At 40.4% G+C, this 20,386-nt stretch overlaps 1 protein-coding gene across 5 annotated transcripts in view; it reads left to right on the top strand.

The window, feature by feature from the left end:
• The window catches only part of adamtsl3 (ADAMTS-like 3), a 723,872-nt gene that overhangs the window by 398,304 nt on the left and 305,182 nt on the right, over positions 1-20,386 (top strand). For all 5 annotated transcript variants that reach the window (XR_010969700.1, XR_010969699.1, XM_068017734.1 and 2 more), the window contains exons 6-7: positions 952-1,188; positions 16,191-16,317. Coding sequence is in view for 3 of the 5 variants with exons in the window: in XM_068017734.1 (XP_067873835.1) it covers positions 952-1,188; positions 16,191-16,317 (364 nt within the window). In the remaining 2 variants the exon portion in view is untranslated. The remainder of the gene's footprint in view (positions 1-951; positions 1,189-16,190; positions 16,318-20,386) is intronic.

Genomic DNA, 20,386 nt, shown 5'->3' with positions numbered 1-20,386 from the left:
ACTAGTAGTCTTTCCTGTGGAACTTCATCCTAAGCTTTCTGGAAATCAAGTAAACATGTCACAAGGCACTCGATGGTAACGCATCTTTTAGAGAATTTTGGGCAGAGTTAGCATATCCATAGCTAATGAGAGTCTCTGTGTGGAAAAAGCCAGAGAAACAATAATGAATCAAATGATTAAATATCATACAAGATGTATGAAAAAAGGATGGAATCAATATTTTTATGAGGTGAATTATTCGGAGGGGATCAGAATTAAAAGGTTAGCAGTTGCCCGCATATTCATTTTGGCTTCTCCTTCTCTCTCTCTCCCCACGCCCCTACACCCTCTCAAATAATTTGAAATGCACAGTACAACACCATTGCTGTTTGGAAATAAACTAATCTACTAAATGCTATTGTTGACATTGATTATTGGCTCCCAATTAAGTTGTCTTTTTAAATACAATGATGCTAAAATTGATTACAGTTTGGTATATAGCTTAGTGTCTCTGCTAAAATAGAGCAAAGAGCAATTTCAGAGACATTGACTCTGAGCACCAATCATCCACACTTCTTTAAAACCCAAAATATTTGTGTGGCTTTTTCTTTATTTCCTATGATGCTTTCTATAATTCAACATCTTTTAAAAGCAGTATTTTCTGCCAATATTGCTTTTTTGAACGAGGTGTGGAAAAAGTTTGAGCCCAACATACTTAGTTTATTTATGTACCATTAAATCACAACTTTTCTGGTATACCTCAACCTTAGAGTTGATTTGCAATATGGACCTTGGCCCATCAGCTAGCTTTCTCAGTATTATATTAAGCATTTGTGCTGTAAACTCCCACAGTGTCAATTCAAGGCCGGTATGTTGTTTATTTTTACATGAAGTAAAAACACAAAGTAAAGTACAGTGTGCAAAAACTTTGATTTTTCTCAAGTTCACTTTTCATTTTATTCTCTGCTTCAGGATTGCCCCCCTGAGGCTGGTGACTTCAGGCACCAGCAGTGCTCTGCGCACAATGATGTGAAATACCAAGGACAGTATTATGAGTGGTTTCCCCTCTACAATGATCACGAAGCTCCATGTGCACTGAAGTGTCGGGCCCGGGGAACATCTTTGATTGTGGAGCTATCACCAAAAGTACTTGATGGTACCCGATGCAACACTGAGTCCTTGAATATGTGCATCAGTGGAATTTGTCAGGTAAGTTTACATGCCCTTCTGTGATTACCAGTAGTAATTTTGTGCTTTCAAAGCAGATTTTTATTGGAGACAGTCCATATTTACAGAAAGTTGTGCATTAAAAATAAGATATTAATTACTAGTAACTGCAGAACTGACATATGTTTCCTAAACCTTTGTCCGTTTGCCTGGCAAAAACATATACTCTTAAATCTTGCTACTCTTGTCCAAACATCTTGAGAACAAGAAACAATATGACTGTGAATATTGCTTTCAAAGATTTTACCACAAAAAAATGTTGCTTTAATTTCTGATTTATGGCCATTTATAATAATATCCCAAATCATCATAAAATTATTCCCTTTTCTTTAGTGTATTTCCTCCCATTTACCCATAACTAATAGGATAGGTTGGAGATTTGCTTCTAGGTCAATATTACTATATGGTCATAAGAACATAAGAAATAGGAACAGGAGTAAGCCTTTCAGTCCTTCTAGCCTGCTCTGCCGTTCAGTAACATCATGGCTGATCTTTTAGCTCAACTCCACCTTCCTGCACTATCCCCATATCCCTTGACTCCCTCAGAGTACAACAGTCTATTAATCTATGTCTTGATAAAACTCAGTGTCTGAGGATCTAAGCCTTCTGGCTACAGAATTCCCATTGAGTGAAGAAACTTCTCCTTATATCATTCCCAAATGGTAACCCCTTATTCTGAGAATGTAACCCTAGTTCAAGACCCCCCATCCAGGGGAATCATCCTCCCAGCAACTATCCTGTCAAGCCCCTTAAGAACTTTATATGTTTCAATTAAATCACCTTACATTCTTATACATTTTATGTACTGTAGGCCTCCTCTACGCAACCTCTTCTCACAGGACAAACCCTTCATCCTAGGAATCAGTCCAGTAAACCTTTGTTCCACTCCTTCTCAGGTACATATATCCTCCCTCAGGTAAGGAGAACAAACCTGTACACAATACTCCAGATGTATGTAAGAAAAGCCTGAGACCTCCATTCTTCCCTTACTCTGTAGTAGAGTGATTGGTCTTGGTTCGGGGGCTCACTGTACCCGCATGTCTAAGTTTAGAAAATTAATCCTATGGAGTATCGTGGATGTCATTCCACCTTTTTTTAAAGTTAAGCCTAGCTGAAGGACCAAGACCATTTTGCAAGACCCCAGGGTGATGGCATAAGTCAGAAAGTAGTGACTAGTTGATGTCATAGAGCTATAACGGCACAGAAGAAGGCCATTTAGCCTATCAAGTCCATGCCAGCCCTCTGTAGAATCAGTCCCTTTCCTCCTCTCCATCCCTGGAGCCCTGCAAGTTTATTTCCCTCAAGTGCCCATCCAATTTACTTTTGAAATCGTTCGTCGTCTCTGCTTCCACCACTTTTGTAGGCAGCGAGTTCCAGGCCATTACCATTCACTGTGTAAAATAGATCTTGTTCTCCCCTGCATCTCTTTCCCAAAAACTTGAAACTGTGTCCCCTAGTCCTTGTACCATCAGCGAATGGTCTTTCTTTGTCTACCTTATCTAAACCTGTCATAATCTTCTACACCACTATCAAATCTCCCCTCAATCTCCTTTGCTCCAAGGAAAACAACCCAGCTTCTCCAACCTAAGTTTGTCGCTAAAATCCCCCATCCCTGGAACCATTCTGGTAAATCTCCTCTGCACCTTTCAAGAACCCTCACGTCCTTCCTAAAGTGTGGTGACCAGACTAGATGCAATTCTCTAGTTGTGGCCTAACCAGAGCTTTATAAAGGTTTCGCATAACTTCCCTGCTTTTGTACTTATGTTTTAGGTTTAAAGCCTGAAGATTGTAAGTTCAAGGAAGTGTTGAGAGAGTTTCAGAGTTGCAATGTTCGACTCCTGGGAAAGGAAAGTAGGAGACAATGCGATGTGTCTTGATCTTTGTGAATGTAGGGAAGAGTGGTAGTTTGTAGGATGGAATGGTTGAAGCTTAGAAATAACAGACAAACTGTTGAGGTGAATGCTGATTTATAGTAGTACTGATTTTACAAAAGGATATTGATATTGACAATGCAGAAACTGAGACAAGAAAAGTTGTCGTGGAGAATGAGAGAGAGAGAGAGAGATTGGAGGCTAGAGGTCCCCGAAGGATTGCTACTCTTGTTTAGGAGCACAAGAGAGGTGCTCAAAGAGTCATCTTGGAGGAGAAGCAGTACTTAAGTCTTGAATAGACATGGGTTCTTTAGAGAGTAAATAGTTATTGAGGGTGAAAAAATGTTTGGCACAAAGGGGGAAACCACAGGTCAGTAAACATATTGAGGCCAAGAATATTGAAAAATGAAGGATTAAGGGTGGGACCATCAGAGGTAAGAAGCTGTACCTCTAGATTGGACCCATGAGAGACATGAAGAAACTGAGTAAATTTTCCGCTTGCATGCTTCTGGCTTGGAGCCTGCTGGGAATGCAAATCAGGAAATTGTGCATTCACAGCCCACAATTTTCTTTCCAATAATTTTAAATGGATGTAAAATCATGGGTTGTCTACACAATTTACTGCGGTATGCTCCCAGTGGACAATACTCTGTGCCAGGAGCTTGCAAGTGGAAAATTGACCCTTGTGTCTTTGTAGAATTTAAAGAAACAAGGTTTTCTTTGCTCCATTAAAGGGCATGTAAGAGATGCACAACTGCTCTGCAACAGGAGCAAAGATTGTGTTTTCAGTTGCACAATCTTAAAAAGCAAACAACTGCAGAGTGCACATCATTACAAAAGTGAGCAGATTTGGAGGATGAGTGGAAGAGGCTATTAATATGATGGAATGGAGTGGAACAGAGAACAAAGCGCAGCTTGGGGGAGTCCTTAAGTTACTGACATAAGATTCTGCAGATGAGGTATGAACTGAGGCACAGGTGGAGCAATTTAAGAAGAAACTGAACAGGCATGAAAATAACTACATTAGGATGCCGTGCAATAATAATTTGTTCAGTACTGCCCAGCATCAGAGCCTTTTTAGATGTCCAAGCCAACAAATCTATATATGTACATCCAATGCCAAAACCATGGTTTAACAGTTGCCAACACTTTTCCCAGAATAGCTTCTCTTAAGAATGGTCTTTCATGATGTACAAGGCTGGCTTCTTGTAACAGTTCACATTCAAGTGAGGCCCGACCATGAAAAAGCCTTGGGCCTCTTGCGTACCACCTTAAAGTGGGCAGTGAGATCACTGCACCCCTCGTCCATCCAATGCACCACCTTTATGAAAATTGTCCCCGATATATCTGACACAAAATATTACTACACAGCAAAAATGTGATGTCACCAAAGTGAGAAGACTAAATGATGAAAAGGAAATCATGACGAGGGTTTGTGATGTCTTTGTAGAATTATACTGTCTAGAAAGATGCTGCTGAGCCTCTTGTGCCTGTGCAGACCTTTGATGGAGCTATCAATTATTCCCACTCCCCTGCTCTTTTCCCCATAGCCCTGAAAATGTATTCTTTTCTTGTATTTATCCAATTCCCTTTTGAATGTTACTATGAAATCTGCTTCCATCATCCTTTAAGGCAGAATATTCCAAATCATAACTCGCTGTGTAAAAAAAAAACTCCTTGACTCCCTCCTGGTTCCTGTCTTAAAGGAGAAAGTGCCCCAAAAAGCACCCTGCGGGTGATCCTTACTTTAATGTTCAGGCAATGAATGAAAAAGAGTTGCTTTTTGTGAAGCCATTTCCATTTTGTTCTCCGCCTTATTGTAAGACCTTTTTTAAAATCAACAGTTAGTGGTACTTAATCCATTTAAGGTTGTAAATGTGAACTGACACATTGCAGTCAGGAAAGAAGCTCTTCCCTAACCTGAAAAATAAACTATGTAGAGCTTGTAGCTTGACAAAGAGAGTGGTAGTTTTCTTAACATTCGCTGTACTCCGTAAAAAGGAAATCTACCTTACTAAGAAGCTGTGCATCATTGATTCATTGACAAAAATAGAACAGGCATTTTTCACATGGTATTTATTGTTTTGCTCTTTATTACTGGCTGTCAGTTTGCAGTTATGGAATTCACTCGGCAACATTTTTCCATGGTGCAATATTTAGATTCGATTAAGCATGCCTTTGAGTAAATGTCTTTCTGCATCTAAATGGCCTTATTCAGTTGTAATTCAAGGGACACAAGGTTAGTCTTTTGTTCGACACAGCCACTGACCTGAATAATTCAGTAACTGACAACTGGCATTTGATTTATAAATAGTAACTTAATTCTGCGATTGTGACTTAAATGCTGAAGGAGGGTTATTTCTGATGAATAGCAGAGTGCATTTATGTGTGAGAATTGTTGAACAGGAATGCACAGTTGTCTCCAGATTTTAGTCCCTCTCATTCCCAGGCATTTTGTATTTTTCATCAGTGACATTAAACAGACATCTTTATTGTCCCAAGCAGAATGCCAGAGACAGCATACGAACATACATGTGAAGATACGAATTAGGAGCAGGAGTAGGTCACTCAGCCCTTCGAGCCTGCTCTGCCATTCAATAAGTTCATGGCTGAACTGATTACCCCACATTTCCACCTACCCCCGATAATTCCACCCCCCTGCTTATCAAGAATCTATCCACTTCTGCCTTAAAAATATTCAAAGACTCTGCTTCCACTGCCTTTTGAGGAAGAGAATTCCAAAGACTCATGACTCTCTGAGAGAAAAGATTTCTCCTCATCTCGGTCTTAAATGGGCGACCCCTTATTTATAAACAGTGACCACTAGTTCTAGATTCTCCCACAAGGGGAAACATCCATTCCACATACATACAGCCAAGACCCCTCAGGATCTTGAATGTTTCAATCAAGTCGCCTCTTACTCTTCTAAGTTCCAGCGGCTACAAGCCTAGCCTAGCCAATCTTTCCTCATAAGTCAGCCCACCCATTCCAGGTATTAGACTAGTAAACCTTCTCTGTACTGCCTCCAATGCATTTACATCCTTCCTTAAATAAGGAGACCAGTACTGTACACAGTACTCCAGATGTGCTCTCACCAATGCCCTGCATAGCTGAAGCATAACTTCCCTACTTTTGTATTCAATTCCCCTCATGATAAACTATAACATTCTATTAGCTTTCCTAATTAAGTGCTGTACTTGCTAAGTAATCATTTGCGATTCATGGACTAGAACACTCAGATCCCTCTGCATCACAAAGCTCTGCAATCTCTCACCTTTGTGTCATCAGCAAACTTAGCAACCATATCTTCGGTCCCTTCATCTAAGTCATTTATATAAATTGTAAAAAGTTGAGGCCCCAGCACAGATCCCTGTGGCATCACTTGTTACATCTTGCCAACCAGAAAATGACCTATTTATGCCGATTCTCCGTTTCCTGTTAGCTAACCAATCTTCTATCCATGCCAATATGTTACCCCCTACACCATGAGCTTTTATTTTCTGCAATAACCTTTGATGTGGCAGCTTATCAAATGCCTTCTGAAAATCTAAGTACAATACATCCACCCTTTATCCACAGCACATGTAACTCCCTCAAAGAACTCCAATTAATTGGTTAAACCTGATTTACCTTTCACAAAACTATGTTGAATCTGCCTGATTACCTTGAATTTTTCTAAATGCCCTGCTATAACGTCTTTAATAATAGCTTCTAGTATTTTCCCTAAGACAGATGTTAAGCTAACTGGCCTGCAGTTTCCTGCTTTCTGTCCCCTTCCCTTTTTGAATAAAAGAGTTACATTTGCTATTTTCCAATCTGACGGAACCTTCCCCAAATCTAGGGAATTTTGGAAAATTAAAACTAACGCATCAACTATCTCACTAGCCACTTCTTTTAACACCCTTGGATGAAGCCCATCAGGACCAGGGGACTTGTCAGCCCGCAGCTCCAACAATTTGTTCAGTACCACTTCCCTGGTGATTGTAATTTTCTTGAGTTCCTCCCTCCCTTCCATTTCCTGACTTACAGCTAATACTGGGATGTTATTTGTATCCTCAATCATGAAGACCGATGCAAAATATCTGCTCAACTCAACTGCCATCTGCTTATTATCCAATATTAATTCCCCAGACTCACTTTCTATAGGACCAACGCTCAGTTTGTTAAGTCTTTTATTTTTTAAATATCTATAGAAACTCTTACTGTCTGTCTTTATATTTCTAGCTAGCTTTCTCCCATATTCTAATTTTACTTTCCTTATCAATCATTTAGTCATTCTTTGCTGTTTTTTTATATTCTGTCCAATCTTCGGACTTGCCTTCCATCTTTGCGTAATTTTAGGCTTTTTCTTTAAGTTTGATACTATCTTTAACTGTCTTAGTTCACCATGGATGGCAGGTCCCACCCTTGGAATTTTTCTTTCTCATTGAAATGTATCTATTCTATGTATTCTGAAATATCCCCTTAAATGCCTGCCACTGCATCTCTATTGACCTATCCATTAATCTGATTTGCCGGTTCACTTCAGCTAGCTCTGTTTTCATGGCCTCATAATTGCCCTTATTTAAATGCCAGCCCACATTCTTAGAATGAATTTAGTAAAAAAGCAAATTTCAACATGCTTATCATTTTACCTCCACCTTATCTGTGCAAACTTCTCCAGTCCTGTATTCCAGTTTGCAACCTGTGCTCTTGCAACTCTGGTTTTGTGCAGCTCTCCCCCTTGGTTCAAGGCCCTCCATCTATTATGCCTGGACCTCTGGAATTCTTTCCCCAAAGCTCTTTGCCCTGATACCCTTCCTCTTTCTTTCAACAGCCTCCTCCTATGTCCTTGAGCTTGTTTTCTCCAAACGTCATACTCAGTGGCCACCATTTTAACCAGATACGGTAGTGTCACAGTTATTGTATTGGATTAATAACACGGAGCTTCTGAGTTCAAACCCAGCTATGGCTAGATGTGAAATTGAATTCAGTAAATCTGGTAATTAGTGGGCCAGCACTGCACAGAAATGATCATGAATCTGTTGGCCTATTGTACAAAATCAGCTAGTTTACTGTTTTTCAGGGAACTGCATCTGTTGCAGTTTTACTGCAAATAGGAGAGGACTGCTGGAGCGCTTAGTCGCCATCTTTGTCCATGATTTTTTAATACTGTCTGTCTAAACTTACACATTATGGTAAGTTAGGTGAGGCACAAGGTGGAGGAAGGGCCCAACATGATTATTGCCTTATCCTGACACTGTGCGCCCATTTAGATTCCCTAGCCAGGGAAAACAACTTCTTAGCATCAATCTGTCAAGTCCCTTCAGAATCTTGTATGTTTCAATGAGATCATCTCTCAAGCTAAAGCTTTAATCTAACTTAATGGAGAAAGAGGTGGGTGCCACAACATTTTGGCGTCATCTACAATTTTTGCTGTTTGTCCACATCCTATAAATCCCCATGCACTGAGTTTTGGAGCTCAGTTGAGTTGTCAAGGAGAAAAGCATTACTGTAAATTAAAAAGTTGGAACCAATTTCAAAGTGAGAATCCAAATGTATTTTTTGTAGCTCAAGCTTCAAAAGCCTCTGTTCTAATTATATAAACTAACTAAAGGAATTCTCATTATGCTGATGCCATAAACTTCAGTTGAGGAGTTAACATTAACTAAATCAAGATTTACATACCTTACCTGTCGAGGATAAAAGCAAGGGGGTGAGGATTTCTTTGCCACAGTTGTCATAGTTTTAATGACTGTGATACGAAAAGACATTCTTATGAGTATAGTGTAGTGTCATGGGAGCCTACATGTGTGGCTGTACTTTGGCTTCAATGATGAGTAAAATTGGACAGGGTGTAAAACTAGTGTTGCACTCAATCCTGTGAGATTTCTAACAGATGGGTTAGGTTAAAATTGCCCCCTTGGAGTCAACTAATTTGGAAAAAGAAACCCTTTACTACTGAGAGGAGACATGTCTGAACTCTGAAAGAAGAGAATGGTCAGACATTCAGACAATAAGTGGCCATTGGTTTTAATATTCCTATTCCAGGAGTTCCTAAAATGGAATGGTGATGTGGGGAATTGGAAAAGTATTGTGGTATCTAAAGACTTTTGTTTTGAGGGACGGGATATGATTTGCTCTTTTTTTGTGAAAGAAAATTTTCTCAGATATTGAAATGGACTTTGTAAGTGTTTAAATATTTTTGATTGGTTATTTTGAATTGCATGTATTAAGCCATCGGCATGTTTTTGTACCCTTTAGACATGTCAGACATTTTCCCAGACATTCCAGATACAAAACTTTAAATTATATATTTTCCTCCCATTATATTTTTTCTAGGCCTCCTGCTGTCATGATTCATTCTTCCTTGTGATGGTGTGCAGGGTGATTTATTCCCAGACTGGCTTGGCAATCTTGGCATATAACTGACCAGTCAAATTCAAATATAAAAGCAAAATACGGCAGATGCTGGAAATCTGAAATAAAAACAGTAAATTCTGGAAATACTCAGCAGGTCAGGCAGCATCTGTGGAGAGAGAAGCAGAGTTAACATTTCAGGTCTGTGACGTTTCATCAGAACTCAAATTCAAACTCAATGTAAAATTCTAACCTTGGATCGCTTGCCTCTAGTTATCATCCTCCAGCTTTCAGTTCAGGCATAGCCAATGCTTAATGCTAGTTCAAACAATAGGGCTGAGATCAGAAAAGGCCTAGGTTTTCCATTTAGTAGAATTGGGACTTCTACCCAATTTTCTGGCCTTGAGTTCAGTTGTCTCATTTTGGTAGGTCCCTCAGGCTCTGCCGAAGAGTCCACTGGAATGGAGGTGTAACAGGCCTCAGAGGCCTTTTGCAATATATTGGTGGGCACTTTGAAGACTGACGATGAAAAATGCGTAAGCTGTTTAAACTTTAACTGGCCTGTCGAATGCCCCTAATAGAATCAGATGTCGGTGACTATTAAAAGCCCTTTATGTACAGCACAAATGGCAGGAAATACATTGGATGACATGTACAATTACAGTACACCCTTCATTTCAAGGCAAAAGTTCAGTGGTTTAACATCACATCCAATAGACAGCCCCTATGACAATGCAGCTCTCCATTTGTATTGCACTGTATTGCCAATATTGTATGTCACCTGTCACTTTCATTAGGAACTTGCAGAAGCATGGGGGTGGGCAGGAATCAATATAGCTTGATTGGAAAATCATAGGCAAGAGCTTGCATCCCACCATCCAGTGCCACAGAGTACTGCTGTGTAATTAAAGGAGTCACTGAAATGATTTGCATCCATTGGCATTAACTTACACACAGCAATGGAGGGAGCAGATTGACAAGTGTGTTTCTACTCCAAGCAAATGGCTTAAGGGATTTCTAATGCCGAAATAATACTTCACGACTCACTATAAGTCTGTGTTTATGCTTAATTCAGATCTGTGCTTCAGGTTTCCTCAATTTTCAGATCAGAAAGTAGAGCTTGAAAATTATAGTATGCTCATATAGAAATGCTTAATGTATTGGTATCAAATTTGTCTCCATTATTTTAGCAGATACGTTGTTCAATTTATTTTAAATACACTTACGATGACACAGTAATTAGGGGCTCTCTTTAACTAGCTAAAGTTGAAATCTAGTAAGCTCAGTTTAACTCATATTTTGAGTCATTATGCTATAAAATGAACCCTCCACAATGGACACACAATTAAAGGATTCCCAACTGTTTGTGGTGGATCAAGGTTTAGGCATTTTTTTTTTTAAAAGGGGCAGATCAAACTGAAATTGCTTAAATAACAGAAATTGCATAGTGTGTCCCCTCTCATTCTGTTTATAAGTCTCTGCATGGTGAAATTAATCTAGCTTCCATAAATTAAAATGAATGTTATTCTTCAAGACACTTGGTGGATTTTCTAACTATTCTATTTGGATTTGATCTTATTACTTTCTTGTGGTTACCAAATTCCATTTTCACTAATTACAAGCCATGACAGGTGTCATTTTTTAATTATTCATTTCATGGGATGTGGGCATCACTGGCCATGCCAGCATTTATTGCCCATCCCTAACTGCCCAGGAGAAGGTGGTGGTGAGCTGCCTTCTTGAACCGCTGCAGTCCATGTGGGGTGGGTACACCCATTGTGCTACTACGAACTGTAGTAATTCTCAGGGCTCTGTTACATCCTTGAATAATAAAAGGATTTAATAGACTGTATCATGCACAGGTCAAAACTGAGGAAGTAATGCTTCAGTTGTACACAGCCTTGGTCAGACTCCATCTGGAGTATTGCTTTCAGGTTCGGGTATCGAACCTCCAAAAGGATATCATGGTCTTGGTGGGGATACAAAGCAGATTCGCCAGAATTATACCAGGACATAAAAGCTTCTATAAACTGGGCTTGTATTCTCTTGAGTTTAGAAGGTTGAAGGGTGATCTAATGAGCTGTTCAAATTGATAGATAGGTAGACATAGCAAAAATATTTCCTCTGGTGGGAGAATCCAGAACAAGAAAGCGTAATTTTAAAATTAAAACTAGGTTATTTAGGAGTGAAATCAGCCCAGATAGTGGAAATCTGAAACTCTCTCTAAAAGGCTGTGGATGCTGAATCAACTGAAATGTTCAGGGTTGAGAGAGATTTTTGTTGGCTAAGGATATGGAGCAAAGTTGATTGATTGTTCAGGTACAAATTAGCCATGATCTAGTTAAATGGTGAAACAGACTCGAGGGGCTGAAGCATCATCAACAAAATGATGGTAGGAGACATTTATTCACCAATAACCTGCTTACTGATACCAAGTTAGGGTTCTGTCAGGATTATTCAACTAAATGCTTCATCACAGCCTTGAACCAGAGATGACACAAGAGCTGAATGCCAGGAGAAAAATGAAAATAGCTATTCTTGATCCAAAGACAGCACTCAACGTGCCTAGGAAAACAAGAGCTTGCATTTCTGTGGCACCTTTCATGATTTCAGTGCACCCCAAAGCATGTTACAGCCAGGGAAGTACTTTTGAAGTGTTATCTCTTATACTGTAGGAAATGGAGCAGCCAATTTGCTCACAGCAAGATCCCACAAACAGCAATTAAATAATTGACCAGATCATTGTTTTTAGGTGTTGGTTGAGAGGCAAATGTTGGCCAGGGCACAGGAAAGCTCCTCTGCTCTTCATACTGCTGTGGGATCTTTTCTGTCCACAGGAGAGAGCAGACAGGGCCTCATACCTCTGGCAGTATAGCATGTTCTAAGTATGCACTGAAGTGTTAGATGTGCATGCACCCACAGAAGCCTTACAGAGCTGAAGGAAATGGGGTTCAAAGGAAGATGGATGTGGTGGTGGTTGTCAGTGGCCAATCACTGCAGGGGTTCCTCAATTAAGCAGCCTTTACCCACTCATCGTCAGCTGTTCAAATAATGAACATGTCTCCATTATAAGGGAAGAGTGGCACTATTCATTAGTGATGGAGGTGTTCAACTCCATTCGCGATTCTTTAGATTATGAAGCAGTATATGCTGGCCTACAGTGGAAACCAGGAAAAATCCAGACTTGGGCTGACAACACACACATAATACTTGCACCACTTAACTGGAAGGTAATGGTTATCCCCATAATGATAAAGCCTAACTATCTTCTCAAGCTTCAACAGCACCACCATTACCAAGTCCTCCACCATTAATATGTTGGGTGTCGTCAGTCACCAGAAGCTTAACTGGTCTAGTTGTTTCAACACAACAGATACAAAAGCAGGACAGAGGCTGAGTACTTTGTGATGACTGGCTCATCTCTACCCACAAGACGCAGGTCAAGAGTTTGATGGAATACTCACCACTTGCCTGGCTGGATACAGACATAGCAACACTTAAGAACCTCTGTACCATTTATGATGGAGTAGTCCTGTTGATCAGTGCCCTTCCACTCGACTTAATATCTGCCCCTCAACCATCAGTGCGCTCTGGCGGCAGTATATATAAACTGCTACATGTATGATCTACAGGATGTATTTCATCAGCTGCCAAACCTATTGCAGCACCATATCTATCCCCTGTGACTTCTACCAGCAAGTAGAACTAAAGTAATAATGTTGTGGCACCAGTCTCCAGCTTCTTGATTGACCTGTCAGTCAAAGATATCAGCATCCTAATCTGCAGCCAGTGCCCTAAATAAACTCACTATTCATTTCAAGAATACAGAGCAGTTACACCTTAAAGGCGCACACTACTGAATTCTATTCATAATGTCCTGTCTTCCTAAAACTGCTCCTCCTCGGATTTATGTGAGCATTGTCACGAGAGACGTACTAGTGGTTAATTAAGAATATATTTGCTGTATTAATCTGTGTTGTAAAGAACACTTGGGTGCCTCTAAAGCATGTGAATGGTTGTGAACGAGCTGAATAGCTTTTTGGGGAAGATGGACTATTTTAACCAAAGTAAACAAAAAAGTCATCCAGCATCCTTCTGTGGTGAGAATTGAATATGAAACTGGAATATGTACCTCAGTATTTTAGCAAACTACACCCAAAATATGATCAGAATATTCCTTTACATTGTGTTTTAATCTGGTGTTTGATTTACTTGACTATATAGCTGCATTATTCATACCAAATTTGGTGTTGTCCGATATGTGTGCATTTTTAGTCCCAGAATTCAGCATTAATATCAACATTTCACTGTTCTTTCTGTCTGCCTCTGCTGTGCTGCCTCGTACTGCTTCTTTCACAGACTGATAGGCAATCTGCTCGGTTCACTTCAAGCCTGGAAAATGCTGTTGAATGTGGGAGGGAGGCTCGAGAAAGGGAAATAAAATGGGGGAAAAAAGTAACATCAAGATTTTTTGGAAAATGTACGATGGATGGTGAATTTTGATGGCTATTTTTGAATTCAGCAACTATTCTTAAAGCAAACAAGAGAAGCTTCATTATGTAAAAACTACAACTGCTACAATCCAGTCCTTTGGAGCCAAGTCATGGGAAGAAATAGCTTCAGGTGCAAGGAACATTATGACAGATGGGACAATTTTAAACCTTCTGTATGTACTCCTGTTCAGTAGCAGTAGGACAGTGATTTTGAGCGCTGACACTATTAGTACTTTCAAAATAGCAGCATTTTATTCCCCAAATTATCAGCTCAGGATTCCTGCAATGTCTCCCAATGGATAATATGGACATAGGTTCATCCTTTTTAATATGGTCCATTGGTGCTACCAGCAGTTGTTATTTCCCTCCAGTGTTGTGCAGGCCACAGTTTAGCAGGACAGTTAGATACGTCACTGGAGAGGTACCATAGCTATTATAATACACTGACATGCTTAGTAGCCTAAAAATTATCGTTTGTGATGTTTGCAACACGTTTCCAGAAAAAACTGTTCCAATCCAGAAGAGTTAAAAACTGTAAGCAGTATTTGTTGTACTATCTGTATGTAACCACATGAAGATGAAGATCTGACAAAGATAAATTCAACACTTGTGTACAGGTGCCTGACATCTCATATTTACTGTTCTGTATAATATTTTGCATTGTGCTTTTGCTTCCAAAAACCTGCTTAATTGTAAATAAATCGAATCAGAACATCCCAAAGAGTTTAAAGTCCAATCAATTCCCTTTGAAAGTTTGTTATGGAGGCAAAGATGGCAACTGATGTATGCACAGTAAGATCCCACCGAAAGTAAATAAGTGAATGGTTGAAAGTGAATTATTGGCCAGGACACCCAGGAGAATCCCTGTTCCACTTCAAGTCATGTCACGGGGTTTTTGTGATAGAAAATTAAACAGGCAGACAGAAAGTTGCTTTAATATTTCATGCACAAGATGGCACCTTCGACAATGCTGCTCTAGTTTGTAATTCATGTTCAGGTTTCCTGTTGGACTGTAGTTATACTAGCTTAGTCCAGTAGTGTTTAAAAGATGCAGGTTTCGATTCATAAGCGACACAGTCATTCTTCTCAAGCTGTTTACACGAGGAGTAAAGTCTTTGTCAAAAAACCTGAGCTGTAACAGCATGCTCTCGTTGGAATCACTTCTTTTTCCATTTTTGTTAGTCTTAGCAGCAACATTAACCATGTTTTTATAGCCTGTAAATTACTCTGAGCAGTATTATTGTACTTATCACTTAACACCTAAGGCTGGAAAGTGCAGTAAGTGATGTTATGGTATGTGCATCCAATATGTTCGTATTAAATTCCTTCCTCCACTGTCTTGAGTAAAGAAAATGAATTAGTGCCTCTATCAAAGGAATTTCATACAAACAGACTGGGTGCTCAGACTTTAATATCTCATAGTAATTTGAGGGATTATGTGCCATAGTATTTTATTAAACTGTAACAGGGTTTAAAGCTTTATTTTATATTGTTTTGTTAAACCCAGATGATTCAGAAAGAACAAGCCTGTATTTACATGACATTTTATCAAATCCTTCGGATGTATCAGAGTGTTTCACATCAGGTGAATTACCTTGTGAAATGTAATTGTTATTTCGACAACTGCTGCAGCCAATTTGTGCAAAGCCAAGTCACAGACAAATAAACAGCTCATCTGTTTTTGGTTGAGGGAAGAATGCAGGCAAGGATACTGGGGAAACTTTCTGCTTGTTTGTATAGTGCTGTGGGATCTTTCACATCCACCTAAATAGGCAGTAGGGGCCCTCGGATTAATACCTCATTAGAGAAATGGTTCCAAGCAATGGCACCTTTGGCAATGCAGCACTCTCTCCAGTACTGCATTGGAATGTCAGTCCTAATTATAAGCTTAGGTCCTGGTGATGGGCTCAAATCCACATTTATCAAAATAGACTTACAAATTGCTGGCAATTGGGCTTGACCTGGACCACCCCATAAAAATGTGTAACCTTATAGTAAGATGAAGGCTCGCTTGAAGGTCCGTGTAGCAAATGAATTCATTTTGCATATTTGCTACAGATTCTTTGACTTGTTGTATAATGCTGTGAAATTCTCCAGAAATTAAACCATACTTTAGGCATTCCAAACAAATTAAGAGTGAAATAAAGTGAGCTGTGCTGTGACAGAATGAGGCCAGCTTCAAAATGTAAAGGGTAACATAAAAATAAACAGAATTCCTGAAACCTGAGCTTGTGTACTGTCAGCTTCAGCTTTCTCTTGACTGTGATGTTGTTGTTGGCAGGTGGTTGGCTGTGATCGGCAACTTGGGAGTAAAGCCAAGGAAGACAACTGTGGAGTTTGTGCAGGCAGTGGTTCAACATGCAGACTTGTTCGAGGACAGTCCAAATCACACGTATCTCTTGAAAAATGTGCGTCTATGATTTTATGTTAACATTTTTAAGTCACCTACCTATTAACAAAACATTTATTCTGCAACCTCAGTCAGCACAGTGCATGAGATTTATTATAAAAGGAAAATTATTGATAATGCTCTTTCAGCTTGTCTGTTGCTTAATGCTTCTCTTAAGTTTGTCCAGCAGCCTAGTGGGTAAAGGCGCTGCCAGGCTTGGCACTGAGCAGTGCAGAATTGAAAATTCCAACTTTGGTCTTCTCTATTGAGTGAGCACATCTCTGTGTGGGAGGGAATGATTGGGATGGGGATTGGGAGGGGTGGGTGAAGTGAATGAGGAGGATGTTACCATTGGCCTTAAAATCCTGGTCTGCTATCCAGTGACTCCTGAAAAATATTCATGTCTACACATTGGGTAAGAAAAGGAATCAAGGTGGACTGTGATATGTGCAGGCTCACAGAACAAGAAAACTTGCAAGGTACTAAAGGACTACTTTTGCCATACAGCTGTACACTAGCACGAGTCAGTGCCTGCAGGAGAAATGGGGGAAAAAATGGCCAAAAACATTTGTTAACTCTTTTTGCATTTTTATGGCATAACACATATACAATGTCTCACCGATGCAGGTGGTAAATAAGTAAACAATGGAATCAAATTTTCACCACAGCGTCGCCGGAGTCTGATGGAACTACTCTGAAAATGCCTGGGACTAGGATATAATGTGTCCTGGTGTTAGTTAGGAAATTTCAGTCAGATCTGTAAGGAGTACAGCAACTGCCTGTTTCTACAAAGCTGCTCATGTCAGTGGGATTCTGTATTTCTGTATACTGGGAGTTCTTGCTTCTCTTGCCCCCATATAGCAGTGACATGACGTGGGACTGTGGCCTGATGACTTTTCAAGCCCAAATGTTTAAGAACGTTATAGTGTAAGTGAAAGAATATTCAAATGAAACACTATTTTGAAGGGATCTTAGCTTGTACTCAGAATGGATTTGCAAACATGTGTTTAGTTTTTGTTAGAACACACACACACACAGCCTGTTTTTTTTTGTATGTCTGAGAAGAGAAAAAGAACAATGTTCTGATTACATATCTGTGGTTGCTTTCTGTTTGATCTTCTATAAACTTTAGAAAGTGCATTAAGCTGCAGCCAACTAATTAACAATTAGGAAAAATCTGTGCTAATTGCTTACACCTGTGAAAGATTCCAATTTCTGAGACACAGAAAGACAGGGTTGAGAGAAAGTTGGGCAGGTAGTTTCTTTCCCCATTCTAATTTGATTTGTTAACACAAAAGGTTTCAATTTTGAAAGCACTTTGAGGAAAAAGAACCCGACCCGAACCTGACCAATCCACAGTAGACCCCAGCCCAACCCGGCCCGAGTCCCTCCAATTTTGCCCTGAGCCTGACCTGAGCCTGACTCGACCTGACCTGAGCCTGACCCTTATCCCTTTACTTATCTTCTGACTGGGAAGCTCCACGAAGCTGCAGCGCATGCGTGATGACGTCATAGTGACATCACTTGCTCACTGCGCAGACTCAGTTTCGTCCCAGCTCAGGTAAGTTTATTTTTATTTCTTAATACTTACCAGCAGAACACTTACAGTGTGTGTCCGGCCCGACCCGACCCGAGCCCGAAAGCCGGGCCCGACATGACCCGAATCCGACACGTCATCGGGCCCCGTCAGGTTCGGGTTGGGTAGCAGGCCTTTAATTTGTGTGTCTGGTGCAGCTAATTTTCTAATCAATAGTGACCTACAGGATGTTGACACTGGTGGATTCAGCGGCCCGCTTCATTGGCACAGTATCCACTACCTTAAACAGTCACTCCCTCCACCACTGGCACACTGTGGCTGCAGTACACACCATCTGCAAGATGCACTGCAGCAACTCTCCAAGGTTCTTTTGACAGCACCTCCCAAATCCATGACCTCCATGACCTAGAAGAACAAGGGCAGCAGGCGCATGGGAACACCATCACCTGCAAATTCCCCTCCAAGTCACACACTGTCCTGACTTGGAACTATATCGCCGTTCCTTCGCTTGTCACTGGGTCAAAATCATGGAACTCCCTCCCTAACAGCACTGTGGGTGTACCTGTACCACATGGTCTGCAGCAGTTCAAAAAGATGGCTCACTATCACCTTCTTGAGGGCAGTTAGGGATCGACAATAAATGTTGGCCTCGCCAGTGATGTCCACATCCCATGCATGATTTTTTTTTAAAATCTTCTCTGAAGGAATTTTTTTTTAATTCATTCATGGGATGTGGGCGTCACTGGCTAGGCCAGCATTTATTGCCCATCCCTAATTGCCCTTGAGAAGGTGATGGTGAGCTGCCTTCTTGAACTGCTGCAGTCCATTTGGGGTAGGTAGACCCACAGTGCTGTTAGGAAGGGAGTTCCAGGATTTTGACCCAGCGACAGTGAAGGAACGGTGATATAGTTCCAAGTCAGGATGGTGTGTGACTTGGAGGGGAACTTGCAGGTGGTGGTGTTCCCATGCATCTACTGCCCTAGACAGAGAAGCAGGACAGAGAGGAAACAAAAAGAGTTAAGGGGTAAGAAGCAGAAAGGAAGAGAAAGAGGAGGAAGGAGCAACACAAACCCATTTGAGATGGATAAGAGTCAGTTTCATTCCTAAATTCCAATGTGCAACACCAGAAAAAATTGACTCATAATATATTTAAAGCAGTTTGTGCTGTGCGTGTTTTGTCCATCATGCTGGCTCTCTACAAACTGAAGTGTCACATTCGCTCAGGTTTAATTTTTGTAAAATAGACAAATCACAACTCAAAAGGTTGACATAGTCACAATTAGTAAATAGCGAGCAGGAATGGAAACCAGGGCAGTCAAAAACAGAGAAAGGAAAAGACAAACCAAACAAATAACTCAAAGTACTTTTCTTTCAGCTGGCGTTTCCTCCAGCGAGTCAACTAGATACATATAAAAATTAAATTTATAACCTAACAATTTACCTATAAAATTTCCTAATTTGTCTGTTAGAAATACAGTTATTAAATGTTGGGCCCTGTGGCCTTACCCCTGTCATCACAATTGCAGCAGAATATTTCAACTCCCTCCTGTCGCTGACCAGGCTTTCCGTAGCTGAGGGTTTTAAACTCAGCACCTCAACTAGTATTTTGGTTGTGACCAGCACAGACTGAGAACTGAAGCTGGAATCTTTTGGTCACTATGCTTTAGTATTACATCAGGACTCTAGGCTATCAAGGAAGCTCAGTCCATTTTTAAGCTAATTAATTTTTAATTCCTGGCTCTTATGTAACTTTCTTTCATGTGGTTTTTCATCTTAAATTCTGGGTTATATGATAATCATAGAATCATACAATGGTTAGAGCACAGAAGGAGGGCATTCGGCCCGTCATGTCCATTCCAGCTCTCTGCAAGAGCAGCTCAGCTAGTACCACTGCCCCTGCCCCCAACCTTTCCTGCAGCACTGCAAATTATATCTCCTTAGATAATTATCCAATTCCCTTTTGAATGCCACAATCTACTCAGCCTCCACCACACTTTGAGGCAGTGCATTCCAGATCCTAACTACAAGCTGCGTAAAAGGTTTTTCCTCATGTCACCTTTGGTTCTTTTGCCATTCACCTTAAATTGGTGTCCTCTGGTTCTCGACCCTTCTGCCAATGGGAACAGTTTCTCCCTATCTACTCTGTGCAGACCTCTGATGATTTTGAACACCTCTATCAAATCTCCTCTCAACCTTCTCTTCTCCAAAGAGAACAGCCAAAACTTCCCCAATCTATTCACGTAACTGAAACCCCTGATCCCTGGAATTATTCTCATAAATCTTTTCTGCACTGTCTCTAATGCCTTCACATTCTTTCTCAAGTGTGGTGCCCAAAATTGGACACAATACCCCAGTTGAGACCAAATCAGTGTGTTATCAAGGTTCGCAACATAACTTCCTTGCTTTTGTACTCTACGCCTCTATTCATAACTCCCAGGATCCCAAATGCCTTATTAATCACATTCTCAACCTGCTTGCCACCTTCAATAATTTGTGCACATATATTCCTAGGTCCCTCTACTCCTGCACTCCATGTAGAATTGTATCATTT

The sequence above is a fragment of the Heterodontus francisci genome, chromosome 38, assembly GCF_036365525.1.
Source record: "Heterodontus francisci isolate sHetFra1 chromosome 38, sHetFra1.hap1, whole genome shotgun sequence".
Lineage (NCBI taxonomy): Eukaryota > Metazoa > Chordata > Chondrichthyes > Heterodontiformes > Heterodontidae > Heterodontus > Heterodontus francisci.
The sequence above is the reverse complement of the archived record's forward strand: the minus strand, read 5'-3'. Positions and strand labels throughout refer to the sequence as shown.